The sequence below is a fragment of the Neoarius graeffei genome, chromosome 15 (assembly GCF_027579695.1).
Source record: "Neoarius graeffei isolate fNeoGra1 chromosome 15, fNeoGra1.pri, whole genome shotgun sequence".
Lineage (NCBI taxonomy): Eukaryota > Metazoa > Chordata > Actinopteri > Siluriformes > Ariidae > Neoarius > Neoarius graeffei.
Genome location: NC_083583.1, coordinates 34910482 through 34929044, shown reverse-complemented (window position 1 = coordinate 34929044; position 18563 = coordinate 34910482). Strand labels below are relative to the sequence as shown.

General features: G+C 40.9%; 1 protein-coding gene across 1 annotated transcript; it reads right to left on the bottom strand.

The window, feature by feature from the left end:
* Window positions 1-6: 6 nt before the first annotated feature.
* dnajc19 (DnaJ (Hsp40) homolog, subfamily C, member 19) lies at window positions 7-17732 on the bottom strand. Its single transcript, XM_060941172.1, has 6 exons — window positions 17595-17732; window positions 6932-6983; window positions 3714-3787; window positions 3530-3609; window positions 1066-1136; window positions 7-118 (listed from the first exon to the last, which is right to left on the bottom strand). Exons 1-6 carry the CDS (start codon window positions 17595-17597, stop codon window positions 48-50), a joined length of 351 nt encoding a protein of 116 aa, XP_060797155.1. The 5' UTR covers window positions 17598-17732; the 3' UTR covers window positions 7-47.
* Window positions 17733-18563: the final 831 nt, after the last annotated feature.

The following is an 18563-nucleotide window of genomic DNA, read 5'->3' as shown; positions in this document are numbered from 1 at the left end:
CTGTGATACAATTGACGAGTTTAATGAAACACTCACTGAGTATTAAACTATTTTTTGGCTTGTCCATCCAGTAAATCTTTCGCTTCGTTTATTTTTGCTGCGATGTACGGAGATCCACCTGGCAGACAGACGAGACACAACAGAGATTAGTCTGAACTCATCTATAGCCACTGTATGTCTATATGTGTGAGATTACCACTGACTAATTAAAGAACAGAAGTCACTTGTAAATAAAGCTGTAAATCTGTACAAAATGGACTACCTTTCAGATGGAAGAATATGTAGCTGTGCGATATTTGGATACGACAAAATCTTCAGGAAAGTGTAAAGAAACCTGAACTACTTTTTACTTCATCACTTCAGTCTTAGAATAAAATGCCAAAAGAGCAGTTAAAAGATTTTCTCTCTCACACAGTACCAGTCAAAAGTTTGGACACAATGTGTTTTTTCTTTATTTTTATTAATTAAAAGTCACTTCATGTCTTAAAGTAATGATGGATGTCATTTCTCTTTACTTAGTTGAGCGGTTCTTGATATAATATGGATTACTACAGTTGTGGTGGAATAGGGCTATTTACTGTATGGTCTCAAACGCATTAAGAATGCAAGAAATTGCACTAATTAACTTTTGACGAAGCATAGCTGTTAATTGAAAAGCATTCCAGGTGACTCCCTCATGAAGCTGGTTAAGATAATGCCAATAGTGTGCAAAGCGTCATCAAAGTAAACGGTGGCTACTCTGAAGAATCAAAAATAGATGTCTTTGTTTTAACACTTTTTTTTTTGTTTACCGCATAATTCGATATATGTTCCGGATGTTATTTCATAGTTTGTCTTCAGTATTGTTCTACAGTGTAGAAAATAGTCAAAATACAGAAAAACCTATGACTGAATAGGGGTGTACAAACTTTTGACTGATACTGTACATCTTGTACTCACACCTTTTACTTTTCCTGTTTGAAAAACGTCTATTAATGTTCAGGTTTTTCTTGGTGCAGGGAAACATGACAAAATTCTCTCTCTCTCACACACACACACCCCAGATACAGTAGATGGAGAAGTCACCTCGGTCAGGATGATTTAGGATCATCAGCTTCCTGTGCGATTCTCTAATCTTGGTTTTGTTGGCTGTGGGACTGTTGGAGGGAAAATAAAATTATTTAACACTGCACAACTCGTCTTTTGTTCCCACAACACAGTACAATAAGACTCTACAATACAATCATGATACAATACAGTGCTGTAAAGTTCAGGATTCTGATTGGTCAGACAATGACCAGTGAATTTATGGCTTCTATTCATTAACATTCATTCAGTCACAGGGACTTGTACAACAGGTGCTCCACCTTCTTCTTTTGGCTGCTCCCGATTAGGGGTCGCCACAGCGGATCTTTCGTCTCCATCGCTCCCTGTCTTCCGCATCCTTCTCTACCACACCTGCCACTTTAATGTCCTCTCTCACCACATCCATGTATCTCCTCTTTGGCCTTCCTCGTTTCCATTTGCCTGGCAGCTCCATCCTCAACATTCTCCTTCCAACATGCTCTGCATCTCTTCTCAGGATGTGCCTGTACCATCTCAGTCTCATCTCTCTTAGCTTAATTCCCAAGCTCTCCACATGTGCTCGTTCCTTATCCTGTCCAACCTCCCATCGCAAACCTTAACATCCTCAACTCCGCCACCTCCAACTTTGCCTCCTGTCTCTTCGTTAAGGGTACGGTCTCCAATCCATACATCACAGCTGGTCTCACTACTGTCTTATACATCTTACCTTTCACTGGGACTTTCCTGTCGCAAATGACTCCCGAAATCCTTCTCCAATTGCTCCACCCTGCCTGCACTCTCTCTCTCACCTCACTATCGCAGCCCCCATTTTCCTGCACAGTTGACCCCAGGTACTTGAATTCACCAACTTTCTTTACGTCTACTCCTTGCATCTTCACTACACTCTCATCCCCATTCTCATTGATGCACATGTATTCTGTTTGGCTACTGCTCACCTTCATTCCTCTTCGTTCCAATGCATCCCTCCATCTCTCCAAACCCACCTCAACCTCCTTTCTACTTTCACCACATATCACAATATCATCCGCAAACATGTTCCATGGTGACTCTTGCCTCACTTCGTCTGTCAAGCTATCCATCACTATGGCAAACAAAAAAGGACTCAAAGCAGATCCTTGATGGAGTCCCACCTTCACCTTGAACCATTCAGTCGTTCCAACTGCACACCTCACTGCTGTTTCACTGTTCTCATACATGTCTTGCACCACTCTAATATACTTCTCATTCACTCCACTCTCTCATACAATACCATAACTCATCACCAAAAAAAAAGTGTATAATCATGGATACTGGTGAACTTTTCAACACTGAGATCTTTAACATTTATCTCTGCTGTCGGCGCTTTGTATCAGTGAGTTGTATCTGCTTTTTTAAATCTTATTAATTTAAAAAGAGAGAGAAGAAAGAGAGGCTGGTGAGGAAGCAACTGTTTAAAGCTGTTGTACCATGTTTAACATTAAAGCTAGACGGCCTTTCGATTTCATAAACTCGGTGAAATTTAGTTCCCTCTGAAATCTGGTCATTGTGATATATGCTTATTTCTGTAATATCTCAAAAAAAAAAAGCCAGGCCATTCTGTGGCTGGGAAGTTATTTTATTTGAGGGGATTAAAGCAAATGATGTGCATGAACTCGCTCGCTTCGCGCAGTCAAGCAGACAGAGGAAGTCCATGTGCATATGCGCAGGTTTTCTTTCTGCTTCTTTTGGGTTTTACGGCAGCTGGCATCCACAGTGTTGCATTACTGCCATCTACAGGTTTACCTTGACCGTGCACTGACAGTTACATCATTCTGTCGCGAAACGAACAGCTGATCACGCTGAGGTGCTCGCTGATATTAGTTTGGTCCTGCGTTTCCTTTCCTTCCCAACATAGCGTCTTTTCTTCTCGCGTTCCGTTACTGTAGTCGGTCTTTCACATTTCATTCGCACACTCACGTCCTCCATTTTTCTCTCCTGTTTCAAATTTGTATCCCACAATGCCTTGCGCGAACGGGGAAAGCCCACCACGTGATGCATGACGTAGTATCTTGAATTGCGTCATGGTGAAGCAGGAAAAAAATAGCAGAGAAAGTCATTAATTGTTCTATTAAAAAAAAACCCTTAAAATTGGAAGTCTGCGATTCGAATTCAGTAGCTTTTGGTCCACTAAACAAAAATAATTGGGTGTCAGGGGAAATTCTTTTTATGACCTACACTTGAAAAATCTGAAAGACAGTCTAGCTTTAACTGTCTCCATAAATGGATAAAAAAAATGTTGTTCTTTAATTAATAAAAAAAAAAAATCCTCATCACTGTAATTGCTGTAGGATAAGAGGAATAAAGTATGTGGGGGATGGGCTGTTATAGAAAAACAATCAACTTCAGGGTGGTAACAGTGTCAAACCACTACACCGTTGAATAGTTTACTGGAACAGCACCACACAGTGGTTTATTCCTTATACATTGTATAACTGATGATCAGTACCTGACTCCGAGGATGAGAGACGCTTCCCTCTTCGTCATCTTGGGTTCGAATCCTCCTCTGTAGTAACCACTTCCAAACGTCTGACAGAGAAAACATCACTCTCATCCTTTTGTTTTTTTTTTTGAATACACAAAAGTCCATAACAGTATATAAGAGGTGTGTGCACGCGTATAAACTTGCTTACAGATTTAGGAAAAGACTGGAGAGCCTGCTTCACCTGGGGCTCCATCTGTTTCAGGGCCTGCATGGCATATCGACCTGCTCAAACAAACAAATTCAGCTTTATTTTTCACAAAGAAAAGAAGAGTGGATAATATTTTGGGGAAAAAAAACCCTGTATTTTTAGAAAAAAAAATCTGTAGCAAATAATTGTGAATATTATTAAGAGGTATTCTGAAGGAGAAAGTGTGATTAAAGCTAAGATGTAATGAAATAATATTAAAAATGTAACCAGATTTCAGTGACCTGACATTTATTTAAATGACGGTACACTAAGCCCCGCCTCCTCTCTGTTCTCAGTAATCAATCAACTTGGCTGCATAATCAATTAATTATTGGCAATCTTGGTAGAATCAAAAAGCTTGGCAGAAATGTATTAAATCATATTTATATACAGTACCGGTCAAAAGTTTGTACACCCCTACTCATTCATAGGTTTCTCCGTATTTTGACTGTTTTTTACACTGTAGAACAATATTGAAGACATCAAAACTATGAAATAACATCCAGAACATATATGGAATTATGTGGGAAACAAAAAGGTGTTAAACAAAAAATGTTTCATGTTTTAGATTCTTCAAAGTAGCCACCGTTTACCTCGATGATGCTTTACACACTACTGGCATTATCTTAACCAGCTTCCTGAGGGAGTCACTTGGAATGCTTTTCAATTAACAGGCATGCCTCGTCAAAAGATAATTAGTGCAATTTCTTGCCTTCTTAATGTGTGTGAGAGTAAACAGTAAATAATAAACATACAGTAAATAGCCCGATTCCACAACCGTAGTAATCCATATTATGTCAAGAACTGCTCAACTAAGGAAAGAGAAATGACATCCATCATTACTTTAAGACATTATTTTTATTAATTAAAAAAAAACAAAGAAAACCCATTGAATTAGAAGGTCTATCCAAGATTTTGACTGGTACTGTGTGCACGTATTGAAGTTTCGATGAAACATGATGTGTATCATGAGATAAACTCACGGCAAAACAGTCATGCTGCATTTAAATAGAAAATTTAACTTTGATGACACTTTTTTTTAACACCAAAACTAACTAACTAGCATAGAAAAGGAGGAAAAAGCTAATTATTTATGAAATTGTTCACCTATTTCTACTGATGATGCTCACACCATCAATATTATACACAGTACTGTGTACAAGTCTTTTGCCCTTTTTTTTTTCTCTTTTTTTAAAAATGATCATACTGGTTGTTTGATGTGCAATATGTTTTGTATCCAGGTAGTTCAGTCCTTTTTGCAAAAATATATATAAAGCGAAGATGCTTTCAAAAATAATAAAATTAAATTTTATTTAATAATTCTACATAAAAATACTTTAAAACAGCAGTAAACAGTAATAAACTATAATTTTAAGTGTGATGTGTATAAAATTATATATTTAAAAATATATATTTATATATACACTAAATAAATAACAATTCTCACCTGTATCCAATCACATTTTATAAAATCATTTATGAAATTACAAATTATACACTGCCTGGCCAAAAACAAACAAAAACGAAAAGTTACTTGTGAAAATCACAAAAAACGGAAGTTATGGCCAATTAGGTGTTTTTACAAGATTTGACCTTGGTGACTTCGACCTTTGACCCACCGAAATCTAATGATGTCTTTGTGTGACCCTAGTGAGTTGCCCTGTGCATTTTGGTGAATATTGGTCAAGAAATGACGATGCTAGAGCACCAACAAACAAATGGACAGATCAAAATACTTGCAAAAATCTCCGATTTTTGCAAGTAACAACAAAACAAAGCTAGAGACCAGTGCAGGTCTGAGCTCAGCCTTTTACATTGGCACCAGGATTCGAACCGACGTTGCAACACCTATTCCGTTCCTGGACAGTGCTCTAGACCACTTGGCCACTGAGGATTACATTGCAAACTGAGTTTATGTAACATGACACTTACACAATCGGTATGCAGCAGCACCACACTGAAAGTATGAGGCTGTCACGCCAATTATCATCTTACATTCTTAAACATGCTCGAACTCTGTTAAACATACAGTGGTGCTTGAAAGTTTGTGAACCCTTTAGAATTTTCTATATTTCTGCATAAATATGACCTAAAACAGCATCAGATTTTCACACAAGTCCTAAAAGTAGATAAAGAGAACCCAGTTAAACAAATGAGACAAAAATATTATACTTGGTCATTTATTTATTGAGGAAAATGATCCAATATTACATATCTGTGAGTGGCAAAAGTATGTGAACCTCTAGGATTAGCAGTTAATTTGAAGGTGAAATTAGTCAGGTGTTTTCAATCAATGGGATGACAATCAGGTGTGAGTGGGCACCCTGTTTTATTTAAAGAACAGGGATCTATCAAAGTCTGATCTTCACAACACATGTTTGTGGAAGTGCATCATGGCACGAACAAAGGAGATTTCTGAGGACCTCAGAAAAAGTGTTGATGCTCATCAGGCTGGAAAAGGTTACAAAACCATCTCTAAAGAGTTTGGACTCCACCAATCCACAGTCAGACAGATTGTGTATAAATGGAGGACTTTTGCCACTCACAGATATGTAATATTGGATCATTTTCCTCAATAAATAAATGACCAAGTATAATATTTTTGTCTCATTTGTTTAACTGGGTTCTCTTTATCTACTTTTAGGACTTGTGTGAAAATCTGATGCTGTTTTAGGTCATATTTATGCAGAAATATAGAACATTCTAAAGGGTTCACAAACTTTCAAGCACCACTGTACACATACAGACAGGTACCTCTATTGGCTTCAGCCAAAGGCTGAGCCAAAAACACACATGGCCGTTTGGATTTAAATAAACAAACGCATAAGGGTGTTTGATTGTGTAATTACTGCAGTGATTAATATGTTTCAGGTGGCAACAATTCTTTTAACTCAAACTGATGCAGTGAGTAGCTTTTCATTTCTGAAGCAAACATGTTGGAAAACGTGGTCGTGGAAAAGATGTTACTGAAGGTCAAATCATTGGCCTGCATCAAGCAAAGAAAACAACTAAGGAAATTGATGAAATTACTAGCACTGGGTTAAGAACTGTCCACAGGCACTGTGTGGCGCATGCGTGTGTGTATGCATGCATGTTACAGTCTTTATCCTTATCCCAGTGCGTGTACAGAGGAAAAGTCACACTGTCCTTTAAACTGATGTGATTAAAATCCTGCAAACCTGCGAATCCAGCTGCTGCAAGGGCGAGACCCACAGCTACCATAGTGCTGGCCTGCAAATCATGCACACACACAAAAAAATAATAATACCACAACATGTATAATGTACTGGGGACAAAATATACAATGATATATCAACACTGTGATAAATGATCTCACATTACACACTCAGGTTTCATATGAAACTCGCAGTCGGTCATTCATAAACAAGTTGACTCTTTGAATTGACTCTGCGAAACGACTCTTTTGGGTGAACTCTGAGCCAACTCACATTTTTAACCTTTTTCACATATAACAAACAGTTTCTATTTAAATATTTTTTTAAAAATTATTTAATCTAACTCCCATAAAATTGTTTTTCCTAAAATAATTAACAATTTAGGTTCAGCATTTATTTTGAGAAAACGTTCTTGACTGAGATGAAAACTTATTTTAACATTAAATACAACCCTGTTTCCAAGAAAAGTTGTAAAATGTAAATTAAAACAATGTGATAATTTGCAAATCATGACAACCCTATATTTCATTGAAAATAGTACAAAGACAACATATCACATGTTGAAACAGGAATTTCATTGTTTTTTGAAAAATGCATGCTCATTCTGAATTTAATGCCTGTTTCAAAAATGTTGGGGCAGAGGCAATGAATGACTGGGAATAGCTGTGTAATGCTTAAAAAAACAAAAACAAAAAAAAACCTGGTGGAACATCTCACATCTTGAGTATAAAAAGAGCATCCCAGAGAGGCTGAGTCTCTCAGAAGTAAATTTGAGCAGGGGTTCACCACTCTTTGAAAGACTGCGTGGGCAAACAGTGCAACAATTTAAGAACATCATTCATCAGTGTAAAATTGCAAAGAATTTGGGGATCACATCATCTATGGTACATAATATCATTAAAAGATTCAGAGAATCTGGAGAAATCTCTGTATGCAAGAGACAAGGCTGAAAACTGACATTGGATACCTGTGATCTTCAGGCCATTCCAGCACACACTATTTATTTAACCCACTGCACACATTCTCTTCTCACACATTCATGTTATCACTCTTCTTCATCTTCATCATGTGACCTATTTTTTCACATTCCAGGACACACTGTACAGCTTGGACTTCAACAACTCATGCACATACCCCTTATACAGTGGTGCTTGAAAGTTTGTGAACCCTTTAGAATTTTCGATATTTCTGCATAAATATGACCTAAAACAACATCAGATTTTCACACAAGTCCTAAAAGTAGATAAAGAGAACCCAGTTAAACAAATGAGACAAAAATATTATACTTGGTAATTTATTTATTGAGGAAAATGATCCAATACTGCACATCTGTGAGTGGCAAAAGTATGTGAACCTCAAAGATTAGCAGTTAATTTGAAGGTGAAATTAGAGTCAGGTGTTTTCAATCAATGGGATGACAGTCAGGTGTGAGTGGGCACCCTGTTTTATTTAAAGAACAGGGATCTATCAAAGTCTGATCTTCACAACACGTTTGTGGAAGTGTATCATGGCACAAACAAAGAAGATTTCTGAGGACCTCAGAAAAAGCGTTGTTGATGCTCATCAGGCTGGAAAAGGTTACAAAACCATCTCTAAAGAGTTTGGACTCCACCAATCCACAGTCAGACAGATTGTGTACAAATGGAGGAAATTCAAGACCATTGTTACCCTCCCCAGGAGTGGTTGACCAACAAAGATCACTCCAAGAGCAAGGCATGTAATAGTTGGCGAGATCACAAAGGACCCCAGGGTAACTTCTAAGCAACTGAAGGCCTCTCTCACATTGGCTAATGTTCATGTTCATGAGTCCACCATCAGGAGAACACTGAACAACAATGGTGTGCATGGCAGGGTTGCAAGGAGAAAGCCACTGCTCTCCAAAAAGAACATTGCTGCTCGTCTGCAGTTTGCTAAAGATCACGCGGACAAGCCAGAAGGCTGTTAGAAAAATGTCTTGTGGACGGATGAGACCAAAATAGAACTTTTTGGTTTAAATGGGAAGCGTTATATTTGGAGAAAGGAAAACACTGCATTCCAGCATAAGAACCTTATCCCATCTGTGAAACATGGTGGTGGTAGTATCATGGTTTGGGCCTGTTTTGCTGCATCTGGGCCAGGACAGCTTGCCATCATTGATGGAACAATGAATTCTGAATTATACCAGCGAATTCTAAAGGAAAATGTCGGGACATCTGTCCATGAACTGAATCTCAAGAGAAGGTGGGTCATGCAGCAAGACAACGACCTCAAGGACATAAATCATTCTGCCAAAGAATGGTTAAAAAAGAATAAAGTTAATGTTTTGGAATGGCCAAGTCAAAGTCCTGACCTTAATCCAATCGAAATGTTGTGGAAGGACCTGAAGCGAGCAGTTCATGTGAGGAAACCCACCAACATCCCAGAGTTGAAGCTGTTCTGGCAGGTCCGAGCCTAGTTGTGCTGCTGACTGACTAAACTTTCTGAACTAGAAAGACACCAAGAAAACTCACTTATTCTGTTGAACGGTATCTTCCGTCAATATCATCCACATCATTCCTGTTGTATTTTATAACGTGTCTAACAGTGTTCATTAAGTTCATTCAGTTGCTAGCGTTGCCTGCAGACCAGGCGATGACACTTTGGATCCTGAAGGTCCCGGAGACGTTATGTCTGGGCTTTCAGTTTCTTCCCCGCGGTCGGTCCGCTTCAACCACTTCAGCATTTTTGTTCTGGCAAGAGTCGGCGCAGCGTGTGCGGTAGCAATTCCATTCCAAGTCCATATAATGCGGACTCCGGCCGAAGATTCTAGAACAGAATGCGCTGCTCTGTAGCCCACGGATGCAGGTGCATCGAAAGTGTAGCTACTATGTATTTTTCGCTGTTAACGTTTTAAAATTAAAATTGACAAATTAGGTGAATGTCTACATGTGTGTTACGGCTTTGTAAATAATATTAATGTAAAACTTTTTTTCTAGATCTATTTTTTTCCATTGTCCCGGGATTGTCCCAGATATGATAATTTTGTGTCCCGATGACATTTTTTATGGTCCCCGGGACGTCGGGACACCGTTAGTTTCGAGCGCTGTGTTCTGTACGGAGGAACGGGCTAAAATTCCTCCAAGCCGGTGTGCAGGACTGATCAACAGTTACCGCAAATGTTTAGTTGCAGTTATTGCTGCACAAGGGGGTCACACCAGATACTGAAAGCAAAGGTTCACATACTTTTGCCACTCACAGATATGTAATATTGGATAATTTCTCTCAATAAATAAATGACCAAGTATAATATTTTTGTCTCATTTGTTTAACTGGGTTCTCTTTATCTACTTTTAGAACTTGTGTGAAAATCTGATGAAGTTTTAGGTCATATTTATGCAGAAATATAGAAAATTCTAAAGGGTTCACAAACTTTCAAGCACCACTGTATACCACTTTTCAATTTTGTATGTTTCAGATTCTTCTCTCTTATTCTATGCATATAACTACTTTTGCCTTTGTTAAATTCTTCTATATTAACTGTTCAAGCACCAATCACCAAAGCAAATTCCTTGCATGTGAGAATGTATCTGGCAATAAACTTGATTCTTTGCGCACACACACACACACACACAGTGCTCAGCGTAAATGAGTCCACCCCCTTTGAAAAGTAACATTTTAAACAATATCTCAGTGAACACAAACAACTTCCAAAATGTTGACAAGACAAAGTTTAACTTATAACGTGAAAGTAAGGTTAATAATATAACTTAGATTACATTTTTTTTTCAGTTTTACTCAAATTAGGGTGGTGCAAAAATGAGTACACCCCACAACAAAAACTACTACATCTAGTACTTTGTATGGCCTCCATGATTTTTAATGACAGCACCAAGTCTTCTAGGCATGGAATGAACAAGTTGGCGACATTTTGCAACATCAATCTTTTTCCATTCTTCAACAATGTTAGTGACTGGATGCTGGATGGAGAGTGATGCTCAACTTGTCTCTTCAGAATTCCCCAAAGAACATAATTTCTTTACACCACAAAAGGTGAAGGCTACAAGATGATCAGCAAAGCTTTACTTATCAGTCAGAATACTGGAGCAAAAGTGGCACAAAAATTTAAGAAAGATGGAACTGCAACCATCTCACAGAGACGTCCAGGTCGTCCACGGAAGTTAACACCTCGACAGGAGCGTCTTCTGATGAGAAGGGTTGAAGAAAATTGGCATGCAAGTTCACTGCAGTTATCTAAAGAAGTAGAAAGCCAAACCGGGGTGACTATTTCCCGTGACACAATACGGCGTACACTGCAGGGGAATGGCATGCATGGATGCCGTCCACGAAAGAAGCCTCCCCTAAAGCCCAGGCACAAAAAAGCCCGCCTAGAGTTTGCCAGGGCCCATGCTGACAAAGATGAAGACTACTGGGACTCTATACTCTGGAGTGATGAGACCAAGATAAATGTTTTTGAAACTGATGGCTTCAAGACTGTATGGCGTCACAAAGGTGAGGAATACAAAGAAAAATGCCTGGTGCCTACTGTCAAGTGTATGTGAGCATCAGGGTTTCCCACACTTGAAAGGGAAGGACTCGGACACAGGATTCCACTCGTCTTGTATTTTATTGGTTTTCAGTGGAACTGACGTTATAGTCGAATTGTGGTAGTAGTGGGTTTTCCCAGAAGAAAAGGTAGAGGTAGAACCAGAATCAGAAGTAGAATCAGAAGTAGAAGCTTGGAGCTTGAAGCCGAAGCTAGAAGGTGAAAAACCTTTAAACATACAAACATAAAATGAATGTATGAATAAATGCCTGTTTTTCTATAACAAAGCATGTATGAATAAATGCTTGTTTTTCTATAACAAAGCCCAAGTTAATTAGGCAACAATATATAAATATTTATGTATAAGGTAAATTAAGTATATTTTAACCATTTTTAATCATTCAGGTAATATGTTGCTGAACAAATATAAATGAACAGAAAACCAGTTTTAAACTAAGAATTATTTCTAACCATTAGCCCTTTAACAGGCAGTTTGTGCACTTTAACTGAAAATATTTTACTGCACGCCACTGAGAAAGTTAGTTTAAACCATTAAACCAATCACAGGTAAGGAACAAACATTTCTCATGCCCACGGATTACTGTGAGCGCAGCGTTTGCATATAAAAAAGTTCAGTGGGTTTACCGGTAGCCTTTTTTGTCCTTTTTTCCCTGATGTGCTGTAAAGTTTGTGTTAGTAGCGAATTCTCTTTGCAACTGCTGCGCTGCTGCTTCGTTACAAACTGAATGTCAATTCTGCCTATCGTTCTAGAATGACCGCTGCCCTGCTAACTAGCGTTGTGATTGGCTGCCCTGCTAACTAGCGTCGTGATTGGCTGCCCTGCTAACTAGCGTTGTGATTGGCTGCCTGTTCAGCGCAGCGTGCGTGCGCTGGTAGCGCAGCGATTCAGCGTAGCAGGAAGTGCCGGAGGCAGCTGTCAATCATGTGAGCCTGCGTTCAGGCACTCCTTGTGGCTTACAGCAGAAAGCTCGAGACTCATTGGACAATGCACACCTGCGTTGGAGCTGCAGCCATGGTGCACTGCCGAATCGAGGTCAAGAGGTGGTATCATCTAGTCGACAGCCAGACCATCTTGGGTGCCATACAGCGTGAAAGTTATGGATACCAAACCTTCTACGCAAACAGAGTTGGTGAGATCCAGAGCAGCACTGACATCCGAGATTGGTGGTGGATTCCAGGTGCCGAGAACATTGCAGATATTATCACCCGAGGGGCCAGTCCTGATGACCTAATCGAGAAATCCAAGTGGCAGTCAGGTTCCTTCAGCTTCCTGAGAGTGAGTGGCCAAAAAAGTCAGCGAAAGATGTTGCTGCACAGGCAAGAGACAACGTCACAAAAATGCAGAAGAAAACATTCACTGCTGTACTCACCCGAAGTCAGCTGAAGACACAAAGCCCAATTGCAGTCCAGTGCAGTCCAACAGGAGCAGCAGTCCAAAATCTATTGGACGAAAGGCGCTTCAGCAGTCTAAGACGGCTGGTCGGGACGGTTGCATGGATTTGGAGGGCGGCTAAGAAGCTCTTGCATGCCAAGAGGGGAGATGAAGCAAAGTGGGAGGCAATACCTTCATCTGGCGTCATCACTGTCAGCGAAAGGAAAAACGTGTTCCTGAAACTATGTCTGGCAGCGCAAGAAGGTGTGAACTTCCCAAATACAACTACTGACAGGCTTGTTGTATACAAAGACCAAGTAACTGGGATCCTGATGTGTGGAGGGCGGATACAGGCCTTCAAAGAGGACCACAATGCTGTTCCCCTGCTACCATACCAAGCCTGGGTCTCCACTCTCCTGGCCCGTGAAGCACACAGTGAGGGACATGACGGAGTGGCAGGAACTCTGCTGCGGATGCGAAAGAGAGCCTGGGTGATCAGAGGAAGAATTCTGGCCCAAAAAGTTGTCGACAACTGCATCATCTGCAAGAAGGAAAGAGCAAGAACCTGTCAGCAAATCATGGGTGACTTACCTGAAGAGCGTGTCAATCCAGCTGCGCCATTCCAGTTCACATCCGTCGACCTGTTCAGACCATATCAAGTGAAGGATGACATCAGAAGGAGAGCAAGCATGAAAGTATGGGGCGTACTATTCTGCTGTATGTCAAGCCGAGCCATCCATGTCGAACTGGCAAACACTCTAACAACAGAGAGCTTCCTCCTTGCTTACCAGAGGTTCACTTCAATCCGTGGTCATCCGCAGAAGATCTGGTCCGATCCTGGAACAAACTTCATTGGAGCGAAACCTGTCCTGGAAGAAATGTATACTTACCTGAGACAACTGAACAAAGAATCACTTGAAGAGTATGCTGCCAAAAACGGTACCTGCTGGACGTGGAAAATCCTTCCAGCTGACTCACCCCACCGGAATGGTGCTGCCGAAGCTGCTGTCAAGGTCACCAAAAGAGCTCTGCAAAGCCTTGGTGGCGGAGGAGGCCTTACCTTCAGTGAGTTCCTGACAGTGCTTAAGCTAGCTGCTAACCTTGCCAACGAAAGGCCAATCGATGCCAGAGTTCAGAGCCGTGAGGACCGCATCAACTATGTAACCCCAAACACACTGTTGCTTGGCCGAGCCACACAAACTGGAGACTTCAAAACAGTAGAGTACACCACCTACCCCTTCAAGAGACTGCAAGAAATGCAAACACAAGTTAGCCACTTCTGGAGGTCCTGGAGCCAACTTGCAGGTCCGAACCTGTTCATCCGCAGCAAGTGGCACACTGCAAAAAGGAATGTTGCTGCCGGAGACATAGTGTGGCTCTGCGACCAAAACGCACTGAGGGGGCAATTCAAGCTTGCAAGAGTGGTCAGCGTGAATGCAGACTCCAAAGGCATTGTCCGGGATGTCCATGTGAAAGTCCCCCTAGGTGGACGTGCTCAGGTGAAGACTCCAAAGCCAACCGAAAAGTCCTGGGACCCACAGGGTACCACACTGCATCGGGATGTGCGACGCCTCATTGTCCTCATCCCAGTGGAGGAACAAGTCAGCAGAGACCAGCTCGCCTGATGGGTGCGATCTTCCCATGTCGCGCCACACCAAGATCAAGTGGGAGGTGTTGCGGCGACCTGCCACAAGGAGTGCCTGAACGCAGGCTCACATGACTGACAGCTGCCTCCGCCACTTCCTGCTACGCTGAATTGCTGCGCTGAACAGGCAGCCAATCACAACGCTAGTTAGCAGGGCAGCGGTCGTTCTAGAACGATAGGCAGAATTGACATTCAGTTTGTAACGAAGCAGCAGCGCAGCAGTTGCAAAGGGAATTTGCTACTAACACAAACTTTACAGCACATCAGGGAAAAAAGGCTACCGGTAAACCCACTGAACTTTTTTATATGCAAACGCTGCGCTCGCGGTAATCCGTGGGCATGAGAAATGTTTGTTCCTTACCTGTGATTGGTTTAATGGTTTAAACTTTCTTTCTCAGTGGCGTGCAGTAAAATATTTTCAGTTAAAGTGCACAAACTGCGACAGGAGCGTCTTCTGATGAGAAGGGTTGAAGAAAATTGGCATGCAAGTTCGCTGCAGTTATCTAAAGAAGTAGAAAGCCAAACCGGGGTGACTATTTCCCGTGACACAATACGGCGTACACTGCAGGGGAATGGCATGCATGGATGCTGTCCACGAAAGAAGCCTCCCCTAAAGCCCAGGCACAAAAAAGCCCGCCTAGAGTTTGCCAGGGCCCATGCTGACAAAGATGAAGACTACTGGGACTCTATACTCTGGAGTGATGAGACCAAGATAAATGTTTTTGAAACTGATGGCTTCAAAACTGTATGGCGTCACAAAGGTGAGGAATACAAAGAAAAATGCCCAGTGAAACATGGTGGTGGCAGTGTCCTTATGTGGGGCTGCATGAGAGCTGCTGGTGTCGGTGAGCAGAATTTCATTGATGGAATCATGAATTCACAGATGTATTGCTCTATACTGAAAGAGAAGATGCTGCCATCACTCCGTGCCCTTGGTCGTCGTGCACTTTTCCAACATGACTAAACGCACATCTAAGGCCACTGTTGGATTTCTGAAGAAGAACAGGGGGAAAGTGATTCAGTGGCCAAGTATATCTCCTGATCTGAACCCAATCGAACACCTATGGGGAATTCTGAAGAGACAAGTTGAGCATCACTCTCCATCAAGCATCCAGTCACTAAAAGAGGTCATTGTTGAAGAATGGAAAAAGATTGATGTTGCAAAATGTCGCCAACTTGTTCATTCCATGCCTAGAAGACTTGGTGCTGTCATTAAAAATCATGGAGGCCATACAAAGTACTAGATGTAGTAGTTTTTGTTGTGGGGTGTACTCATTTTTGCACCACCCTAACTTGAGTAAAACTGAAAAGTTATATTATTAACCTTATTTTCACGTTATAAGTTAAACAGATGTTATATTAAACTTTGTCTTGTCAACATTTTGGAAATTATTTGTGTTCATTGAGATATTGTTTAAAATGTTACTTTTCAAAGGGGGTGGACTCATTTACGCTGAGCACTATATATATAAGCATACAGTAATCTATAGTGATAAATTCTCACAATATACTTGTATATCATGAATATTGTGATGCATTTTTCAATTTATAGTTTTAATAAATATAAAACTAATTGGGGGGCGGCACGGTGGTGTAGTGGTTAGCGCTGTTGCCTCACAGCAAGAAGGTCCTGGGTTCGAGCCCCGGGGCCGGCGAGGGCCTTTCTGTGTGGAGTTTGCATGTTCTCCCCGTGTCCGTGTGGGTTTCCTCCGGGTGCTCCGGTTTCCCCCACAGTCCAAAGACATGCAGGTTAGGTTAACTGGTGACTCTAAATTGAGCGTAGGTGTGAATGTGAGTGTGAATGGTTGTCTGTGTCTATGTGTCAGCCCTGTGATGACCTGGCGACTTGTCCAGGGTGTACCCCGCCTTTCGCCCGTAGTCAGCTGGGATAGGCTCCAGCTTGCCTGCGACCCTGTAGAAGGATAAAGCGGCTAGAGATAATGAGATGAGATGAGATAAAACTAATTGGGGCGGCACGGTGGTGTAGTGGTTAGCGCTGTCGCCTCACAGCAAGAAGGTCCTGGGTTCGAGCCCCGGGGCCGGCGAGGGCCTTTCTGTGCGGAGTTTGCATGTTCTCCCCGTGTCCGCGTGGGTTTCCTCCGGGTGCTCCAGTTTCCCCCACAGTCCAAAGACATGCAGGTTAGGTTAACGGGTGAATCTAAATTGACCGTAGGTGTGAATGTGAGTGTGAATGGTTGTCTGTGTCTATGTGTCAGCCCTGTGATGACCTGGCGACTTGTCCAGGGTGTACCCCGCCTTTCGCCCGTAGTCAGCTGGGATAGGCTCCAGCTTGCCTGCGACCCTGTAGAAGGATAAAGCAGCTAGAGATAATGAGATGAGATGAGATAAAACTAATTGGAAGCATCTGATTTTATGTTCAATTGTTTAACTTAATTCTCTTTTTACATTTTTTTGGACACACACATTATATAACAGCATTATGTAAACATTAAACAAAGTGTCAAACTTTTCTTAATGCAACACTGCTGTATGGATGGCAGTTTGTGAGCAAATCTATATATTTAGTTTAAAAAAAAAAGCAACAATACCCAACACTGAGAAAGAAAAAGCATTTTAAAAATCTGTAATGTTTCTTGAACATTTTATAACATTCAAGATGAAGCTGCCTTGTTTAATTTTATAAAAAACACATAATATCCATCTCAGAGACACGATTTGTGTCATTTATCACGGTATCCACGATATCACTCAGCCCGACGTAAAAGTCAAGAAAACAATTTATGAGCCCAGTTCCTTCGAGCTGCTGCCCATGAAGCCCATCTACACTTTACCTGTGATTTTCTTCTGCTCTGATCTTCATTATATCCTCATTAAACTGTTTACTAAACTCTAACGAGCTGAGTGAAGGTACAGTAAAGGACACACAGCTCGGCTAATCAACTTTAGCTGTGTTAGCTCCAGTTCGGTGACTTTTTCTGAACCGTGATATTAATTAAACTCGATAATAAAAACACACACATTTAATACACACATCTGTACGAACTAATTCAATATTTAGAACGTAATTTGTTAGCTACTTGCTTAGCTGTTTTGCTAATCATATATCCGTGCCTGACAGGTAATAAAGTTTTCAATAGCATGAATTAAAATAAAAAATAATTCATACCATTGTTCCCGTAATAATGTCCTTTTAGTCGTCACGTCTTTAAGCATAACATTTATAATCTATTTTCCACACACATTAACATCAGAAACTCAAGTTCATTCTTTGGCAGGAGGACTTCGAATCTATCAAAAAGCAGGACGTGATGTCGCAAAGTTCGAGTCATCGCAAAACCGAAGTAGGTAACAGTCGCTATTGTGACACGGCAATAGTTTCGCCATGTTGGAAAGGGCAATACTTTATCGTTACCCTATGCAAGTCTATGGAGAAACGCGCACCTTAAACGATATAATCGATTGAAATCGCTTCATGTTCAACTGATTTTCAGAAAATGTGTTTTTTTAAACAAACGTCATATATTTCTCCAGGTGATGTAAATATAAATATAAAAACTGGTGTTTTTTTTTTTAATTCAGTCTAATTTCCAGAACCACAAGCAAGACAGTGCTACACAGGCTAAATGATCATACATGAACAAAGCTGCCAATCTGAATACTACTAGCAGTATTAGAAGTAAAACTACTCATCAAATAATGACTTGAGTGTAAGTAAAAAGTATTTAATAAAACAAGTAGTCAAGTAGTAACTTTATAATGATGATTTATTACATCTATAATGTATTACATGCGCGGTATGGTGGTTGGCATATTCACCGGGTTCGAACCTCATGGCTGAATGGGGGCCTTCTGTGGAGTTTGCATGTTCTTCCCATGCCTGCATGGGTTTTCTGGGTGGTCTGGTTCTCGCCCACGGTCCAAAGACATGTGGATTAGATCAACTGGCTACTCTAAATTGTCCATACGTGTGAGTGTGAATGGTTGTTTCAGTGTTAGCCCTGCAATAGATTGGCAACCTGCTGAAGGTGTACCCCACCTCTTGCCCGTCAGCTGGGATTGGCTCCAGCTTCTAACACAACCCTGACGGATAAGCAGTATACATAATGGATGGATGGATGGATGGATGGATGGATAG

Bases quoted from the DNA above. Each gene is read 5' to 3' on its own strand.
- dnajc19 (XM_060941172.1), bottom strand. The intron at 3,788-6,931 runs GTTTGCAGGATT...TTGTTTGAGCAG, and splicing joins TGCAGCAGCTGGATTCGCAG to GTCGATATGCCATGCAGGCC. The intron at 119-1,065 runs GTGACTTCTCCA...TCTGTCTGCCAG, and splicing joins CCTAAATCATCCTGACCGAG to GTGGATCTCCGTACATCGCA.